This window comes from Chrysochloris asiatica, unplaced genomic scaffold, assembly GCF_000296735.1.
Source record: "Chrysochloris asiatica unplaced genomic scaffold, ChrAsi1.0 scaffold00078, whole genome shotgun sequence".
In the NCBI taxonomy this organism is placed as follows: Eukaryota; Metazoa; Chordata; class Mammalia; order Afrosoricida; family Chrysochloridae; genus Chrysochloris; species Chrysochloris asiatica.
In genome coordinates, this window is record NW_006408596.1 from 8,485,047 (window position 1) to 8,502,421 (window position 17,375).

At 48.5% G+C, this 17,375-nt stretch overlaps 1 protein-coding gene across 1 annotated transcript; it reads right to left on the reverse strand.

The window, feature by feature from the left end:
* Positions 1 to 203: 203 nt before the first annotated feature.
* On the reverse strand, positions 204 to 9,681 carry HSPB8 (heat shock 22kDa protein 8). The gene is made up of 3 exons (XM_006865455.1): positions 9,312 to 9,681; positions 3,085 to 3,148; positions 204 to 474 (listed from the first exon to the last, which is right to left on the reverse strand). The coding sequence occupies exons 1-3, from the start codon at positions 9,679 to 9,681 to the stop codon at positions 315 to 317; spliced, it is 594 nt and encodes a 197-aa protein (XP_006865517.1). The 3' UTR covers positions 204 to 314.
* Between the last annotated feature and the right edge of the window lie 7,694 nt (positions 9,682 to 17,375).

A 17,375-nucleotide genomic window follows, 5' to 3' on the forward strand; every position in this document is an offset into this window, starting at 1 on the left:
ACTACAATGTGAAATTTTAAGGCCCCTTTCTATTTGCATGAGGCTATAGAATGTGCAACATTTTCATCACAATAGAAAAGGTAAAGACAGAAAACCTCCCAGCATTTTGGCCTAATGAAACTGAACATGACTTGCCAATTGCGCCTTCTTATGGAGAAACCAATTACTACACTATCCAGGGACTCTGGTCAAATCCCATCCACCTCCCGCCAACATGTTAATCACACTAAATCAATCAGCTCAGCTAAGGTGATGTACCCTGGAATCACAGAAGCCCGGGGAGGGAAGAAGAAGGATGGGCCAAGATTGGCCTCTCAGGTACAGGTGACTTCCTGGCTGTCTGGGGAAAGCTCATGGTTGAAACAGCTTTCTCCATATGTGGAGTAAGGAGGAACCTGGGGAGCTTCGATGATCAGCAGGCCCTCTGGGGAAAGTGAGGCAAACACTGTCACAGGATCCACCTCCAGAGGAAGCCTAGGAGAAGCATGAGATCCCATTGGTTATTTTTCATATAGCTTGAAAGTTGTTTTGTTCATTTGAGGTAAGCGATTTCTAATTAGAGTTTAGGCTTTGGATACAATGTTGGTTTTGAATCCTAGCTTTACCCTTTTTTAGTGCTTGATGTTGGGAAGTTCACTTAGTTGCTCTAAGCTTGTTTCCTCACACATGGAGCCTGAAAATACTTTGCAAGTGATAAGATGCTGTTGGACAGTAGTTCCTTAACTTAAAAGGGAGCTGTGGTCCAGGTGGTCAACCCCTTTCATTTTAGCACCCAGTCGATGAACTTCTAGCAGAAATGATCAGCATTACATCCCTTTGGGAGTTCCTGAGTGATGCCAATAGTTAACACTCTCACTAGTAACCTAAAGGTTGGAGGTTTGAGTCCACCCGGAGGTACCTAGGAAGAAAGGACTGGCAATCTACTTACAACAAAACCGGACACACATGGGGTTGTCTTGAGTCGAAGCTGACTAGTAGGTGGCTACCGGTTTGTTTTTTGTTTGGCTCTTTGTCCTTCTCTTTTACTTGCTACTTTTCTTTTGGATATACAGGAGTAAGCTAAGGCTTAACCCCTAGAGCAGCCACATCATCTTGTTAGAATTTAACCATATTTTGCTCTCACTGGATTTATCTTCATGGTTGCTTCCTTCAGTGACAACTTTTCTCATGAGAATTTAATCAAAAGTATGGAGATCAAAAAGGAAGAGGAAAAAGAAAAAAAAAAGCAAATAGTAGTATAGAAATGTAAGCATATTCATTAGGCAGAAATAATGAAGTTGGTATGTGAATGGCTGTAATTAGGTCTCCCTCAGCCGAATAGGAGTCCTGGTGTGGCAGTGTACGGTAACTGTGAAGTCAACCCACCAGCTGCTCCTTGGAATCCCTATGAAGGATCTTTGTGAGTCAGAACCGCCTTCACAGCACCTGACAATAATCACATCACCACCAAACAGGAAGTTCACGGACTTTGATGGTAGAGAGACTTGTGTTCAAATCCCAGATCAGCTCACTCCTAGCCGTGTGACTGGCTGAGTTTTGTCACCCCTCTGAGCCTCAGTTTCCTCAATCCATAAAAGAGGTTTAGTAATACTACCCTGGAGAATTCTTGAAAGGATTAAACTCTTTAAGCTCAGCATGGCTACTGGCACACCACAGGTGTTAATGAGCGGCAGAACAGATTATCTGGGAAGGTGCAGAGCAAAGAAAAAGTAAGTTTTCTTTGATTTTGCGCATCCCCCACCAATGGCTTCCTGCATCTCCCACTTCCTGTAAGTTGGGTGTAGAAAACAACCCAGATGTGGTTCTTCATGCCCTACTCCCAGTGGGTAAATTACAACCATGCCCAGTTACAATGGGGGCTTTTACACAAAGATGGATATGTTGGGGCAGAACAGGACATACAATGAGGGTCTCCCCAGTCTCCTGTCTGGGTGGAAGTGTCTGAGGATCCCAGCCTGGTATTAGGAGCTTCCCTGTCCTCTAATAACAAGGTTTTTACTGAGAGAGGCAGTGAGACCTCCAGAGATTTCCCAGGGCCATCCCAGACTACAGACTGACTCCCAGGTGTCTGACTCTAGGCAGAACATCTCCTTGTCTCAGTGGTTCTCTTATGAGTTTCTTCCTTTCTTCAATTTCTGCCTCAAAGGATAAAACAAAACCAAGGACAACTTTCACCTTCATCTATGTGGATGCTATAAGGAGTGTGCTCACTCTTCCAGGCCACGGAGTGTTAGAGTAGGCAGCCTTCCACAAGGCTACAATCCAGGCATTCTCCATCAGAGAGGGAGCCTCCCTCCACTACACCATGTGGGCAGGTGAGTGTCCTGGTTCTCTGTGTGACTTTGGAGAAGTCACCTCACCTCTCGTACTCTTATTCTTATGAGATTGTACCATCTACCACCCAGGGCAATATGCAGATGAAATATAGTCTACATGATTCTCCGTCTCTTTCTTGGGCCCCAACTTTGCAGTGATTCTCTGTCCCTGGGGGTGTCTCAAGGGAGAGATGCCCAAGAGGCGGAGACCTCAGATCTTGAGTACTAGATAACCCACCTTGTCTACCCCCGGCCCACGATCAAGTCTTGGAAGATGAAAACCCAAACCGAAACCAGTTGAGCTGAACAACTAGAATGGAAATACTGTGAATGTTCATGCATTATGAAGAATGTAATCTATGCCAGTAAGCAATTTGTGTAGATGTTGTTGAATGGGAAGCTAAATTACTGTGTAAACCTCCACTGGAAACACAATGAAATATGAGGGGGCTTCAGAAAGATCATGGAAAATTGGAATGATCAGATAATGGAATTTTCCTACAGACTTTTGGAAGCCCTGTGTATTATTTTTTTAAAAAAAGCAGTGGTTGCCATTGAGTCAGACCCAGCTCATGGGGACCCCATTGTGGAGTAGAACTGCTCCAATGGATTTTCAAGGCTGAGAGCTTCAAGAATCTGATGGTCAGGCCTTTGTTTCTGGGCACCTCTAGTGGATAGGTTCCAACCACCAACTTTTTAGTTAGAGATTGAACATTTAACCAATTGTACTCCCCACACCAACCAAAGACTTGATCTGGAGGTTACTTACTGGATTTTCTTTGTGAAGTTCTTGGAAACGATGCCACCTTCATGCTGCTTCTCTTCATGTTTGCCTGGAAGTGAGAAAAGTAAGAAGTACTGTGTCAATATCATGTTTCTTGGACTTCCTTCAGGACTCAGGCTGAGATTCAGATCCTAACTCTTTGTCTGCCTTGCTGTGTGACTTGAACTAGAGCCCATGTGTCCAAGTTTCAGGTCCCTCATCTGTTACATGGGCCCACTGCAGCCTACCTCACAGGCTGGTTGTGAAGATGGATGAAAATAATGGATAGCAGAGGAGGACTTGACCATGGTTTTGAGGCAATTTTCCATTGCTGCTGTTGTGTGTCATCAAGTTTTGGCTCATCGCGTCCCCAGGTGACAGAGGAGAACTGCCCTGTACTGTTTTATAGGCTGCCATTTTTATGGGACCCGATCTCCAGGTCTTTCTCCTGTGGAGTAGCTGAGGTCGTTTGAATAGTCAACCTTTTAATTAGCAATGCAACTTTTGGACCACCGGGACCATCAATTGTAGGAAATCACTACAACCAGACCAAATATTGTACCACAACATCCAAGTTTCCTGTCTGCTTCCTTGGTCCCCCACCTGCATGGAACTTGAGGCTGACGTCCCAGACCAACAGCTCATTTTTCAGAAGCAGGTTGTCAGGATTTTCTTCGGAGGTGCCTCTGGCTGAACTGGAATCTCCAACCTTTGTTAGCAACCAAGCCCATTAACCATTTACACCACCCCGGGAGCCCCTCCTTAGGGATGGACGCTTTAAATACCAGGCATATGAAACATCACCTGCCCTAGCTCCTACAGGGTAATTGGGGCGGGAAAGGTGGAATTATAAGAAGCGGAGGGTCCAAACTGGCAATTATTCTGCAATATCGGTAACAAATTCTGATCCACTTATTTTCTTCGTGGACACATAGTGTCTTCTTTTTCTGTAAATGAACTAGATTAGGGCTGTTTGAATATCACTTTTCACTCATTACTTGCCAGACCACATTCCTGAGTCAACATTTACCTAAAGGAGGCCCCTCTGAAGGTTTCTCAATCGAGACTGTAGAAAACTTCTGGGCCCTAGTTGTTGTTGTTATGTGCCATGGAGTCGGTTCCAACTCATAGAGACCCTGTACAGGGTTTCTGAGGCTGTAAATCTTTACAGGAGCAGAAAGCCTCATCTTTCTCCCACAGAACAGCTGGTAGCTTCAAACTGCTGACTATGAGATGAGCAGCCCGACTCATAACCCGAGCTCCCTACATAAGTCTTAGAGATGTATATTCCATATTTTATGAAATGGGATCATCCTCTGCATTATATCTTGGAATTGCTAGCCCATAATAATTATTTTTCCACATGGCCCCAACTACTCTTGTCATGGTGTTTAGTGGCCACACAGCACACTGACTGAATAGTGAATCATTTCTCTTCACTGACCTTTGGCCCTTGACGTGGTATCCAATTCCAGAACAAACCTCACTGCAGGGGCCATAGCTGTAGCTAAATCTTCTCACAGGGCTAATAATTTCTTTAGGGTCACTGCCAACGCCTAGGATTTCTAAGGTTTGATTTCTGTTGCCAGATTGAACCTGAGAAAAGACACCTCCATTGATCCTCCTTGCAAGGCAGGAAGGCGTACGCTTATAGAAACTCATTTTTAGATTGGAATATCTGTATAGCCGTGGTCCTGGTGTGGTGTTGTAGGATATGCACTAGACTTCAAGGTTGGTTTGAACTGCAGGATCGACAGTTCATACTCACCAGCTGCTCCTCGGAGACTTTACCCAGGGTCGCTGTGAGTCAAAAGCAACTCTATGGCATTTAACAACAACAACATCTGCCTAGCCAGAACATGCTATTCTGTGAATGAGAGGTGATTTTGTGCTGCCAAGCCCCTGACCATCCAGTGTCCTGCTTTAGCCCGGGCCTGTGTCCAGAGCAGGTCCATTCTGTTCCCTCCCCAGAGCCTAGCCGCCAGATGCCTCCAGAAGCCAGGCCTCTGCCTCAGTCTCTCTGCAGTCTGAGACCTTTATCTTCAGTACCCTGGAGACAATAAACAACAACAGTGGTGATCATGTGATGAGAACAGCAGACTCTCAGTATTTGCGTCATTTACGTTCCAAGCAACTTTTCTCCTCACAACCATAGAAGGAAGGTGCTATTGTCCTTAACAGGGATATAAAAGTTCAGAGAGGTTAAGTGATTTGTCCAAGGTCACAAAGCTACAAAAGGATGGAGCAAATATTCAAAAGCCAACAGAACACTGGGTTTTGATATGGAGTCTTTGTTCTGCCATTTCCTCGGACATACTGACCCTTACTCTGAAATAGGGGTAACTGTGCTCACTCAGCCGGGTTACTATGAGTAGGAGTGAGAGGGAATCACTTGGGAGGATACTATTTAACTGTTTGAAAATCAGTACTTGTGCTCTGGAATCCTGGTGTGGCACTGTAGGATCAGCACTGGACTGCCAACCACAAGGTCTGCTGTTCAAACCCACCGGCTGCTCCTTGGAAACCTTTTCCACAGTCCCTGTGGGTCAGAACCGACTCAACAGCAGTTAACAACAACAACTTGTAGATTGTTTTGCTGTTTGGGGAAAGGACTAAGCCTCCCAGTTCTTGCTGTATAGATGAGCTGTGGGGGTTAGGGAAGGAGGCTCTGAGCAGGGGCAACTCTGATAGTTCCAGAAAAAGCTGTTTGGAAAGGGAGTCAATCAGGTAGAAGGAGGTTGAAGCAAATCTTTTGCATGTTCAGATTGTTTTGGGGTAGAGTTTGAAGGCTTGTGAGTAATTTTTAATTTCTGATTTTGTTTTCCTATCTGTATTTTCTACCATGAAAAGGCTTTATTTTTATAAACAGAAACGAGTTATTATGATTTCTTTGTAACAAGTAATCATCTGGAAGTCAGGCAAGCCAGAGGCCGCCTTGCAGTCGCCATTTTGTGGGCGCGTGCCTCCGAGAACAGCAGGTGTCCTAGGAGCAGACGTCAGCACTTGGGGAAAGCTGCTGGCCCAGCTAAAGTCAGAAGGTGCTGCTTCCGGGGTGGTGGAGTTGGGAAGAGACCCAGGGATTAGGGAGAAGGGAGAGTCAGGCCTCAGGGCTTCCAGTCCCTTCCCTGTCCATGCAGGGAACATTTCTTGGCTGGTGGCTGCCGGCTGGGGTGGGAGCAGGGGTGAGGCAGGATGAAGACTGTGTAGTCCAGCATTTTCCAAACACTTCCCCGGAACAAGATACTCCTGTGTGCTCAGATAAGATAGAGCCACCTCTTAAAGGTTCCTAACTGGCATTCACACACTAAAACCTCTGAGAGTTCTAAAGTGGAGAGACCTGTTCAGAGATGTGTTTCATCTGACACCTTCTAAAGCTCCAGCTGCAACTGAAGACACTGAGGCCCTGGGAAGGAAGACAACACCCCCTCTCCTCCGTTTCTCAGGTGCCAGCACATGGCTTAGCAAATACTGATCTAGTCCCTTTCTCGGTGAAATGAATGGTAAAGCTGAAGTCCAAGATGTGGTGGTATTTGCCAAGGCCACAGTATCAGAAACAGGTTCAGCCATCTTTACGTAAAGCAGGCCAGACATGCCTGTCTTTGAATGTTGGCAAAGTGGGTAATCTCAAGGGAGAGATTTCTTCCGGGCCTCAGTTTCTTCATCTGTCAAATGGGGTAGCAGTCGTGCCCCACTGAGGCAACTCGCTCTGTGCAGGCATTTAGCGCAGGGCCCAGCAGAGTATATTGTGGTGTCGTGTGGGCTTGAAGGTCAGGCTGATGCTCCATTTCCCTGTAAAGTCTTTGGATGTGACTTTAAACTCCTTTTATGAGCGTTTCTCTGTGTACTCGCAGGGAACTTGGAGTCCATCAAACTGGGATTGTTGATTGCAAATTTTTGTGAAGCGTTTTGCAACCTAAAAAGGTTTTGCCAGTCTTTGTCCTTTTTAAGCCCCTCTTGTTGTTGTTGTTAAGTACTGTGGAGTCAGTTCTGATTCACAGTGACCCTGTACAGGGTTTCTGAGGCTACAGATCTTTATGGGAGCAGAAAGCCTCATCTTTCTCCTGCGGAACAACTGGTAGTTTCGAACTGCCCACCTTGAGGTTAGCAGCCCGATTTGTAACCACTATGCTACCAGATGTCCTTTTTAAGCCCCTAGCCTTCTGATTTTATAGATGTTGAAAGAGGCTCTTTGACTCACCCAAAACTGGGCTGTTGACCTAGGGCCACTAGACCCCACCAGTTAAGAAGCATCCACAAAAAAGGAGGGAGAAGCAGTCCTCCCGGCTGGACAGAGGGTCTCCTGAAGGTACCACGGGGCCTGGGAGAACCCCAGCCATGGGTTTGAAGCCTTTGGGATCCTAATTACAGAGAGGCAGAGGGATGCCAGGCTGGAGCTTTCATTAGATCCCTTTTACAGACACTACAGAGTCTGTCATTGTTAATCTGCATGCATATTAGCAGCCTTGCAGGATTAGATAGTACTGTGGTCCCATTCTGCAGATGAGAAAATGAAAGCTCGGAGCCGATGAAAGCCTTTCTTGTTCATATCCTTCCGACTAGTGGACAGATTTCAACCCAGGGCCGCGCCCAGTATCTACCATTTATTATGTACCAGCACTGCGCTGTCCCCTGGTACTAAATAATGTGTGTGTGTGTGTGTGTGCACGTGCGTGCTAAGTGCCATCAAGTCAATTCTGACTCATAGTGACCCAGTGAGGGTTTCTGAGGAGTAGCTGGTGGGTTTGAACCTCCAACCTTTCAGTTAGCAGTCTATTGCTTATATCTACAGTGCCACAACATAGTAGCCCCAACGATAACAAAACAGATTTCTTGGGTACCAGGTACTATGTAACCCTCGATACGCATTCTGTCGTTTCATACGGCAATCTTTGTGAGGCATGGCCACGGCCGAACCACAATTTCCAGATAAGGAACCTGAGGCCTGGAGAAGTTAAATCATTTCCATACCCCTCTGACTCTTGGTGGTGCCGCTTGGGAACCTGCCCTAGACTCCCCAGCCTGCCCCGCATGATCCTTCCGGAAGCAGCAATCCCAGCATGTCTCTGAACCACCGCTCCTGGCCACTGGGGGCAGTGGGGGGTGGGGGTGCCTCTGATGTTTATGATTCTGCCTGAGTGCCTTTGAAACTCCCCAGAACCAACGCTGCCAGGGCTTGTCCCTGCTGCCCTGTGACTTTTATTGATTTCCTGGCCGGCAGGCAGGCCTCTGCCGGGAATATGCTCTTTTTAATGGAACGTTAATTGGAAGGGAAGCGAGAGAAGCTTTTTGTCCTGTTCTTGGGAGCCAGAGTGGAGTCTCCGAGTCTGCTCATTCCTTTTCCCCAGAGCGTTCTTGCTCCTGGGCTGTGCAGGCCCAGGCTCTACTCAGCCCTACTGCTGACTCACAGCGTGACCTTGGGCAAGCCGCCTGGACCTCAGCCTCCACAGCCGCAAAATGGGAATGGAGGGAGAACTTGTTGGCGTGAGGAATATTGAGAATTTGAGCCCAGCCCTTGTTACGTAGGTGTTTAAGAAATCATTACTATCCTGGGCCCCCAATGCCCAGGGAGCCTGGGTTTCAATCCTGGGTAGCCTTGGGTAAGTGATTGTCACCTCTCTATGCCTCTGATTCCTCAGCTGTAAACAGAGGCACTGAGCAGGAGCGACCTCACTCCTAGGATTGTTGTAAGGATTGAGGTGCTGTAGAGGAGGGGCTCAGCCCGGTGCCCCCCCAGCTGCTAGGCACACAGTGAAGTTTGCCAGTTGTTACCATCACCCTTACATTAAGCCTCCGCCTTCTTCTCTGTGACTGGGAGGTGTTTCATGTGTCACCTAGCATGGTTATTAACACTCTCATTGCTTACCTTCAAACTGTCCCTTCTAGACCCTGCTCTGTGCTGCTGGGGTGCAAGCTACCCCGTTTCTTCTGCCTTTTTAGTCCTCCTTCAACAGCTGTTAGACCTGTTGTTCATCTTGTACCCTCTCTGATGTGGGTTCTGTCTTGCTGCCTGTCCAGAGACACCTCCCCACCCCAAGAGCTGTGGCAGTTTAGGATTTCCCCCAGAATCCGACCATGGGGAGCTGCTGCACACAGTAACTGTGGGCGCATTCCTGGGCCCTGAAGTCACCTGTCACATTGTGGCATGGCTCCCCCTCTCAGGACTGCCTGTCACCCCTTCCAGGATGAGGCCTAGAGCCTGCCCCCACTTGTGTCTCCCTCCTGCCCCAACTCACCGGACACCTCGACGTATCCGTCCTTGGTCTTCACCATCAGCTCCTCAGGCTTGAAGCTGTGCACATTGACACACACTTTCCAGGGCTCTCCAGGGAAGGGTGGTGGGGGGCTCCTGCCCTCTGCAGGCACCCCGAACCTAGATGTGGTAGTGGGCCCCCGGGGCACCATGCCAGGCCTCAGGGTCCCTGGCCAGGCTGAGGAGAGACGGGGCAGGGCCCAGTCGGGCCAAGTGGCGGTCAGGTCATCGGGGAAGGGGTCCATGCCAAATCCGTCGTCCAGTAGGCGCGAGGAGAGGGGCGAGTCCCGGAAGGGGTCTCGGCGGAGGCGGCTTGGGTAGTGGCAGGGGAAAGGCATCTGACCGTCAGCCATGGCACCTCTGAGTGTGGAGGGAAACTGAGGCTTGGTGAGTGGGGACACTGCCAAGGTCACGCAGCAAGGTGATGGTGGTGGGCCGGTCTTCAGAGCGTAGTCTCCAGTCACAGAAAATGCTGGTCTTGTGACTGGGGTGCCTAAAGCAGAACCATCCACTGCCAAGGACTGGCTCCCGGTTTCCAAAGGTACCACGCAGGCAGTATCAGCGGTGACCCCTCTGGTTCCACACAATCCCAGAATGCCCCTCTCTCTCCCACGGCCTCACCAGAAACCAGCCAGCCACCCGCTGTCGTCCAGGCTGCTCAGGCTCTCAGCCAGAGCTGCGAAGTCCAGAGTGAGCCAGGAGCTTAATAAACCCTAGGGATCGAGCCTAGAAACTTCTCCTGGTTTCTCCGGGGTTGGGAGGCTATTTATTTGCTGCTGGAGGCTGGAGGCGGGTTTTGCAAGCCCCTCCTGTCACAGGAGTATTCAGAGGTGATGAACCAACCCCTGAGAATCTGCTGAGGGAACAGCTGGGCTCCCAGAGCCTGGGAGGGGCCCTGGCCTCTAAGTTTAGCCAGCCTCCTCCGGACACTCTCTCCTCCCCCTGCTGGCTGGTGTTGGCTCCGCCTCCCGGCTCCCACTCCTGAGCATGCCCTCCCTGCAAGCCTGCCCAGAGTCCCAGCTATTAATAACCCTCCTGCCTGGCTGAGGGCTCAAATCACCCTCTGGAAATACCTTCCCCTGCCTGTTGCACTCTGCCTCCCACCGGGGACCCATGGAGCCCAGTAGACTTGAAGGCAGGTTGTTGCCGGTTGGAATCCCCACCTACAACATGACCTCCTTACTCAAACACTCCAGACATTTGGGCCATTCTAGGGCCATACCATTATTTCTGGGGATCTCTGAGCACTTTTCCACCTGCAAAATGGACCTATTGGTAGTAGCCTCCTCATGGATGTGTCATGTGGATTCCTGAGGCTGTCCTCATTAAGCCTGTAGCAGACTGATTAGCACTAACATATTTTTAATTTTCAGTTGTCACTGCTATAACGCTCAGTGCCAGGCACTGTTCTGAGGGCTTGACAGACATTAACTGGGGCAACCCTCATCAACAACACAGTAGTTAGCTCCTCTCGAGTCAAGGAAAACAACTCTTCCTCCAGACGCGATCCCTTCAGCTGCTTTATTTTATTGCAATTTGCAGATATTGCATTTTTCCCAAATGAAAAGTTGATAGTAACCCTGGGTCCAGCAAGGCGTTTGGCACCATTTTTCCAACAGCATGTGTTTAGTTTGTTTCTCTGTCACATTTTGGTAATTCTCGCCATATTTCAAACTTTTTTATAATGTTGTTAAGCACTTCATAGACTGCAATACAGTGTAAACATAACTTTTATATGCACTGGGAAAAGAAAATATTCCTGTGACTCACAGTATTACGATGCCCATGATATTGTGGTGGTCTGAAACCTGAAATGCCCTATTTTACACGTCTGTCTGTATTGCAGGATGCTCTATTGTAATCAATAGGATTTTAGTTTGCTAATTTTCAGGAGTCCTGGTGTGACACTGTAGGACAAGCACTGAGCTGCTAACCACAAGGTTGGCAGTTCAGATCCACCAGCTACTCCTCAGACCTTATGCAAGGTCACTCTGAGTTGGAACTGGCTCAATGATACTTAGCAACAACAAAGTGTCAGAAATAAATAGCTAGGACTTGTCTTTATAGTCTGCCTTCATCTGGAAGCCCCAGTGAAGCCTGTCCACCATGGGTGACCCTGCTGGTGTTTGAAATATCAGTGGTATCACTTCCAATCTCACAGAGCACCCAAGCCACCACAGTATGACATTCTGGCACAGAGGTGGTGAAACAATCTATCAAGGGTACTATTATTAACCACACTTTACAGGTGTGGAAACTTCCATGGAAAGTGTTGAGAAATGACAGTTTGTGTTATGACTATGGCCGTTAGTAATGATAATTATCAGAAGGTGTGTTGGGTTAGAAAAATTTGTTGCAAAAGACTTCTGTAAAGTGTTCCAAAGCCAAGGGATCCCTTTGAGCAGTAAGGTGCGCCTGACCGTAGCCTTGGTATTTTCAGTCACCTCACATTGCAAGTAAGTGAACGCTGGAACATAAGTGGTTAGGTACTGTTGGCCCACTGATGACCCTTAGCGGCCTTTTGCACAACAGAACGAAACACTGCCCAGTCCTGCGCCAACCTCACAATCACTGCTGCGCTTGAGCCAAATGCCGCTGCCACTGCGCCGGTCCATCTTACTGGGGGACAGTCAGTAAGGAAGACCAAATAAGAATAGATGCCTTTGAATCATGGTGTTGGCGAAGACTATTGAATATACCGTTGGATATTAAATATACCTATGCCATAAGAACTGGACTGCTAACCTCAAGGTCGTTGGTTCAAACCCACCAGTTGCTCCAGGGGAAAAATATAAGACTTTCTGTTCCTCTGATGATTGAAAATTTTGGAAGGCCTATGCAGGGTCACAGTGAGTCGGAACCAACTCGATGACACACAATAAATCAGAAGAATGAGCAAGTGTGTCTTGGAAGAAGTACAGCCAGAATGTTCTTTACAAGTGAGGTTGACATGACTTCACCTCATCTACTTTAGGCATATCATCAGGAGGGCCTTGTCAGAAGGACCTCATGCTTGGTAAAGGAGTTGTTGTGAAGTGCCGTCAAGTCGGTTCCGACCCATAGTGAATCTGTACAGGGTTTCCAAGAAGCGACTGGTAAGCTTGAACCACCGACCTTGCGGTTCAAACCAACTTTGCAGTCTAGCTCATTAACCACAATACAAGACCCTCAACGAGACAGCGTGGCACAGTGACTGCTAAGAGGCTTTCAAACATGGCAACATTGTGAGGATGACTTCCCCTGCTAGTCCCACAAAGCTTGAAGAATGAGTTTACAGATTGTCCTAAAGGCACCTCACACTTGGGTTCCAAGCTTTGTTGTGTCCCCAGAAGGTGACCTCAGGGTTTTAGCCCTGCCTTCCTCAGGCCCTAGGGCTGGGGGCAGGGTGCTAAGGAATTGAATGAGTCATTGGTTGAGAAATCATTTGGGTTGTTAAGCAGTACCTACATGAGGCAGTTTGCTAAAAATAATAAGATGGAGAACAGGCCTGACCATCATCATGCATTGCTTCTGATGTCAGCCAGTGAGCACAGTGCAGACAGTGTCACGTCACCAGCCCCCAGCTGTTTGTCCAGTCAGTGCAGACTCATAGCAACCCATGCGTGTCGAAGCAGAACTGTGCTCCAAACGTTATCAGTGGCTGAGTTGGGGAAGTAGATTGCCAGGCCTTTCTTTGGAGGCGCCTTTGGGTGAGCTTGAGGAAACATGGTGACACCGAGGCTAAAGTGTTGAGCTGTTAACAAAAAGGTTGTTGGTTTAAACCCACCAACTGCTCTGTGAGAGAACATTGTGGTGGTCTGCTTCCATAAGGAACCCCATGAGGCAGTTTTGCACTGTCCTGTGAGTTTGGAGTCGGAATTGACTCCAGCACACTGGGTTTGGGTTTGGGTTTTTCTGGGTGGACTTGAACTCCATTTACATTGTCATGTTGAACCATCGCTCTTACCATCATACCGTTTTCAGTAGAGGTGTTATGGGTATTGAATCCTGGTAATACATGCTGGACTGCAAAGTCAGTTTGAAACGAAAGGTCAGTAGCTCAAGCTCACCAACTGCTTCTCAGAAATCCTATACAGGGTTACTTAGGTTGGAACTAATTAGATGGCACTAAACAATCAATAAAAAATCCTCCCCACAGCCCCATAAGGAAAGAACTTATTGTCCCCATTTTACAGATGAGGAGCTCAAGGCATAGAGTGTGTCCATGTCTACAACACCTGGTTAAGCGGCCCTTGTAAGCCTATTGGGTGGCAGGACCTGGGTTGGGGAGCTGGTTTAATCTGGATCCCAGGTCTCTGACAACCCTCGCCTTCCCTAACCACGTCTGAGTGAATGGGTCCCTGCTAGACCACGGTGAGCTCACTAGAAGAGACATAGGATGATGCCGTTGCCCTGCACATGCTCACTGGGGCCTCAGCTCTGTCTGAATTCACAGCTGGGGCAGGTCCTTCCAGACCTGGGACTGGGCTGCAGGGATGAGGTGGGTGGGGTGCCTTGAATCTGCATGTGGCTTGGCTCTTCTGTGGGTACAGCGATGACAGTATGTTTATATGTGGATGGGCTGTTTGTTTATAGGGGAGCCTGGAAGAACCTCCTCCTCTTCCCTGCCCTGGTCCATCCTCCCCCAAACCTCTCTGCCTAGAACAGTGCTCCCAGCTCTCCCATCTCAGTCTCACCCTCACTCTGAGTTGGGATGAGGCTCCGGGGGATGGGAGGGGAGGGGGGATTGTAGAGCTGGAACTCCATGACCTAATCCACACCCTGGGCAGCTAGGAAACCGAAACAGCAATCTTTAGCATTTACAGGCACTTGCTTTATCTAAGTGCCTTAAATTTCTGTGTATTTACTCATCTTGCCCACAACTCTTGGAGAAAGACATCCTTGCCATCCAATTTTACAGACCAAGATAAGGAGACATATAGAGGACTTATGCCTCCCCCATATTTACACACCTGCTGAAGCAGCCCAGCTGAGGTTCAGACTAGACTGTTGGGCTCATCATGCCCTGGCCGTCCTGCCTCTTACACAATAGTAATGGCTCACAGTGATTGAGCACTTGCTTATACCTTAACTTCATTGAATCTTTATGGTTCAGAGAGGCAAAGCCACCTGCCCCAGATCACACAGCGGGTACTTGGGAGTCCACAGTGATCAGCAGAATGAGACTGATGGTCCTGGGTTTGTTCTTTGAGCCTCCCCTGCCTTAGGGGCTCTCCTTGTGCTCCTGGGTCAGCTGAGGAGGAAGGCAGTTGCTTGTCCTGCTGGCCCAGCCTCCCTATGAGACGCTTAGCTCATACAGGTAGAAAATGTCACTTTGTCCCATGGGCTGTCACCAGCCAGGTGACACGAGGGGCCAGAACTGGGTGAGGCCCTGGGAGAAGGAAGGATGTAGGGGCTGTACGTAGGAAGGGATGGAAGTCCCAGGTTGCAGAGCGAGGACTGTCTTGGCAGCTGTCCCCTTTGAACTCTCACATGGGAAACGCTCTAATTCAGGAAGGTGACATCACTTACCTCCCCAAAAGCTGAAAGTGGGGCCCTGAGGGGAGAAGCAGGGCCTGTAGGTAGAGCCAGCTGCCAAGTTTTGTGTTGCTTCTTGCCTACAGTAGGAAGCTGAAACTCATCCCCAACCCTGGGTGTTTCCAACTCCCAGGCTCCCCACCCAGCCCCCAATCTGCCCTTCCAGCTTTACAGGGATGGTCTCTGTGAATCCCTCCAAGTTGGGGCTTTCTGGAGACCATTTTGGCAAAGGTTTGGTTACAGTTCCTCCAGTTGCTTGGAATTCTTGGGGCCAGTGGGGGAGGGGGGAGCATTGGGCTACTAACTGCTAGGTGAGCAGTTCAAACCCCCCAGCAGGTCACCAATAGGAGAAATGAGACTGTTCCCACAAAGCAGCCTTGGAAACCCCATGGAGCAGTTCCCTTCTGCCCTATGGAGTAGTCGCTCACATTCAGTCAGAAGGCAGCTCCAAGAAGAGCCTGCTCAGAGTTTCCTCTCTGCTGATTCTCGAGCCCACCAGCCAAACCACACCAGTTACCATCAGTCACCCTGTGAGCTCCACAGGGTTTTCAGTGGCTGATACTTTGGAAGTAGATTGCCAGCCCTTTTTTTCCAAGGTGCTGTGGGTGGGTGTGAACTGCTGTCCTTTTGGTTAGTAGTTGAATGCTTAGCCGTTTGTGCCACCAGTGACTTCTAAGAGACCAGCAAATGGATGTGTGTACTCAAGGCATTTTCTTCCTTCCTCTTTTCAGAGCCCCTGCAGACCACATACTGGAAGTCTCAGCACACTGAGCTCCATCAGGGCAGGACCCTGGGGTGTGTCCCTAGCAGCAACCTCCGAGCCGAGATGGGTGCCTGGTGCACTGGGGGAACTCTGCAAGTCTTGGCTGAGCAGAAGCTGTATCAGCAAGCCTGGGTCTGAACTACCTAGCACCTACGTGCTAGAGCCCACATCTGGTAAGAACATTCAAGTAGTAACTAAAATGTCTGGAGTTAAGTTAGCGAGTTTCCAAATATGCTTTCATTTCTTCTAAAGAACCTTGTGTTGGTTCGGCTGTCATTGTCCCCTTTTCACAGATGATGAAACTGAGGCTCCGGGCTGTGGAATAGCTTGTCCAAGGCTGCTAGTTTGTGAATTCTGACCACAGGTCTGTCTGTGCCACACACTGCAGTACCTGCTCCCCATCCTCTAAAAACAAGCGAATAGATAATAAACTCAACAACCCATATGGTCCTCCCCTAACCAAGGCTGTCCCCTACAGTCCTCTGGAGGTGGTGGTTATTTATGGAGCTCTTGGCATTATGGGCTAATGCGCCAGACTGCAAAGCCGTTTGAACCGCAAGGTCGGCAGTTCAAGCTTAGCTGCTCCTCAGAAACCCTATACAGGGTCGCTATGGGTCGGAACTGACTCAATGGCACTTAACAACAACAACAACAACTTCCTCTTAAGGAGCTCTGGTAGCATAGTGGGTACGAATCGGGCTACTAACCTCAAGGTTGGCAGTTCAAAACTACCCACTGTTTTGCGGGAGGAAGATGAGTCTTTCTGCTCCCATAAAGATTTGCAGTCTTGGAAACTGTGCAGGGTCTCTATGAGTCTGAACTGGCTCCATGGTACTTAACAACTTCTTCCTATTCTTTCTCCAGAATGCTCTGCCAATCTGTATAAATAATTATACTAATAACACCAAGCACTAACATTAACCATTTAACATTCTGTGCCATTTTAGCATAGCATACATATATCAACCTAGTTAATCATTATCCAAAAAATGCCCTATGGTAGGTGGTATTATTATTGTCCTATTCACAGAGGCACAGAGAGGTTAAATACCTTGCCCAAGGTCACAAAGCTACTAAGTGGCAGAGCTGGGATCCAAACCCGGGCAGTCTGGCTCTAGAGTCTGTATTCTTAGCTACTGTGTGAGTTTGTAAACAACAGTAATGATATCCACCATTGTTTGGAACCCATTAGGTGCCAAGCTCTGCTAAATACTTAATATACTTGACCTCTTTTAACCACATAGCAACCTTATGAGATGATAGTACAATTGTCAACTCCAGTTTGCAGTTGAGAAATCTAAAGCCACAATCTGTTCTGAAACCTATACTCTTAGCTGCCCAGGCAGGCTGGGCCACTGTCCCCCACCATGTGCCCAGCTCTTGCCATGTGGCCATAAACCTGGACTGACCCGATAAGTTGCTAGCAGAACTCTTTTTCCTTGTCCTCACCGGTCCTCTTTCTGTAGAAGTTCCTTCCAGCCTTTCTAGACTATCTCACGGAAACAGATGAATCTAGAAGTGTGTTGATTTCTAAGAACCTAGAGGCTGCCTGAGACAAGCCATCACTACGTCACCCATAGGGACCCTTCCATGTTACTGGTGTGGAAGCTGCAGCCCCTTCAGCTCAGTGGCGCTTGCTCTCTGCTATACATACCTCCAAAGAAGGGAGTGAGGGCTCAGCTGTGGGGCTAAGATGTTCTTCCACCCTTTCTCTGCCTGTCTTCAAAGTTGGACATCCCCAGACAAGGGCTCTCGGGCCCTCCTCCT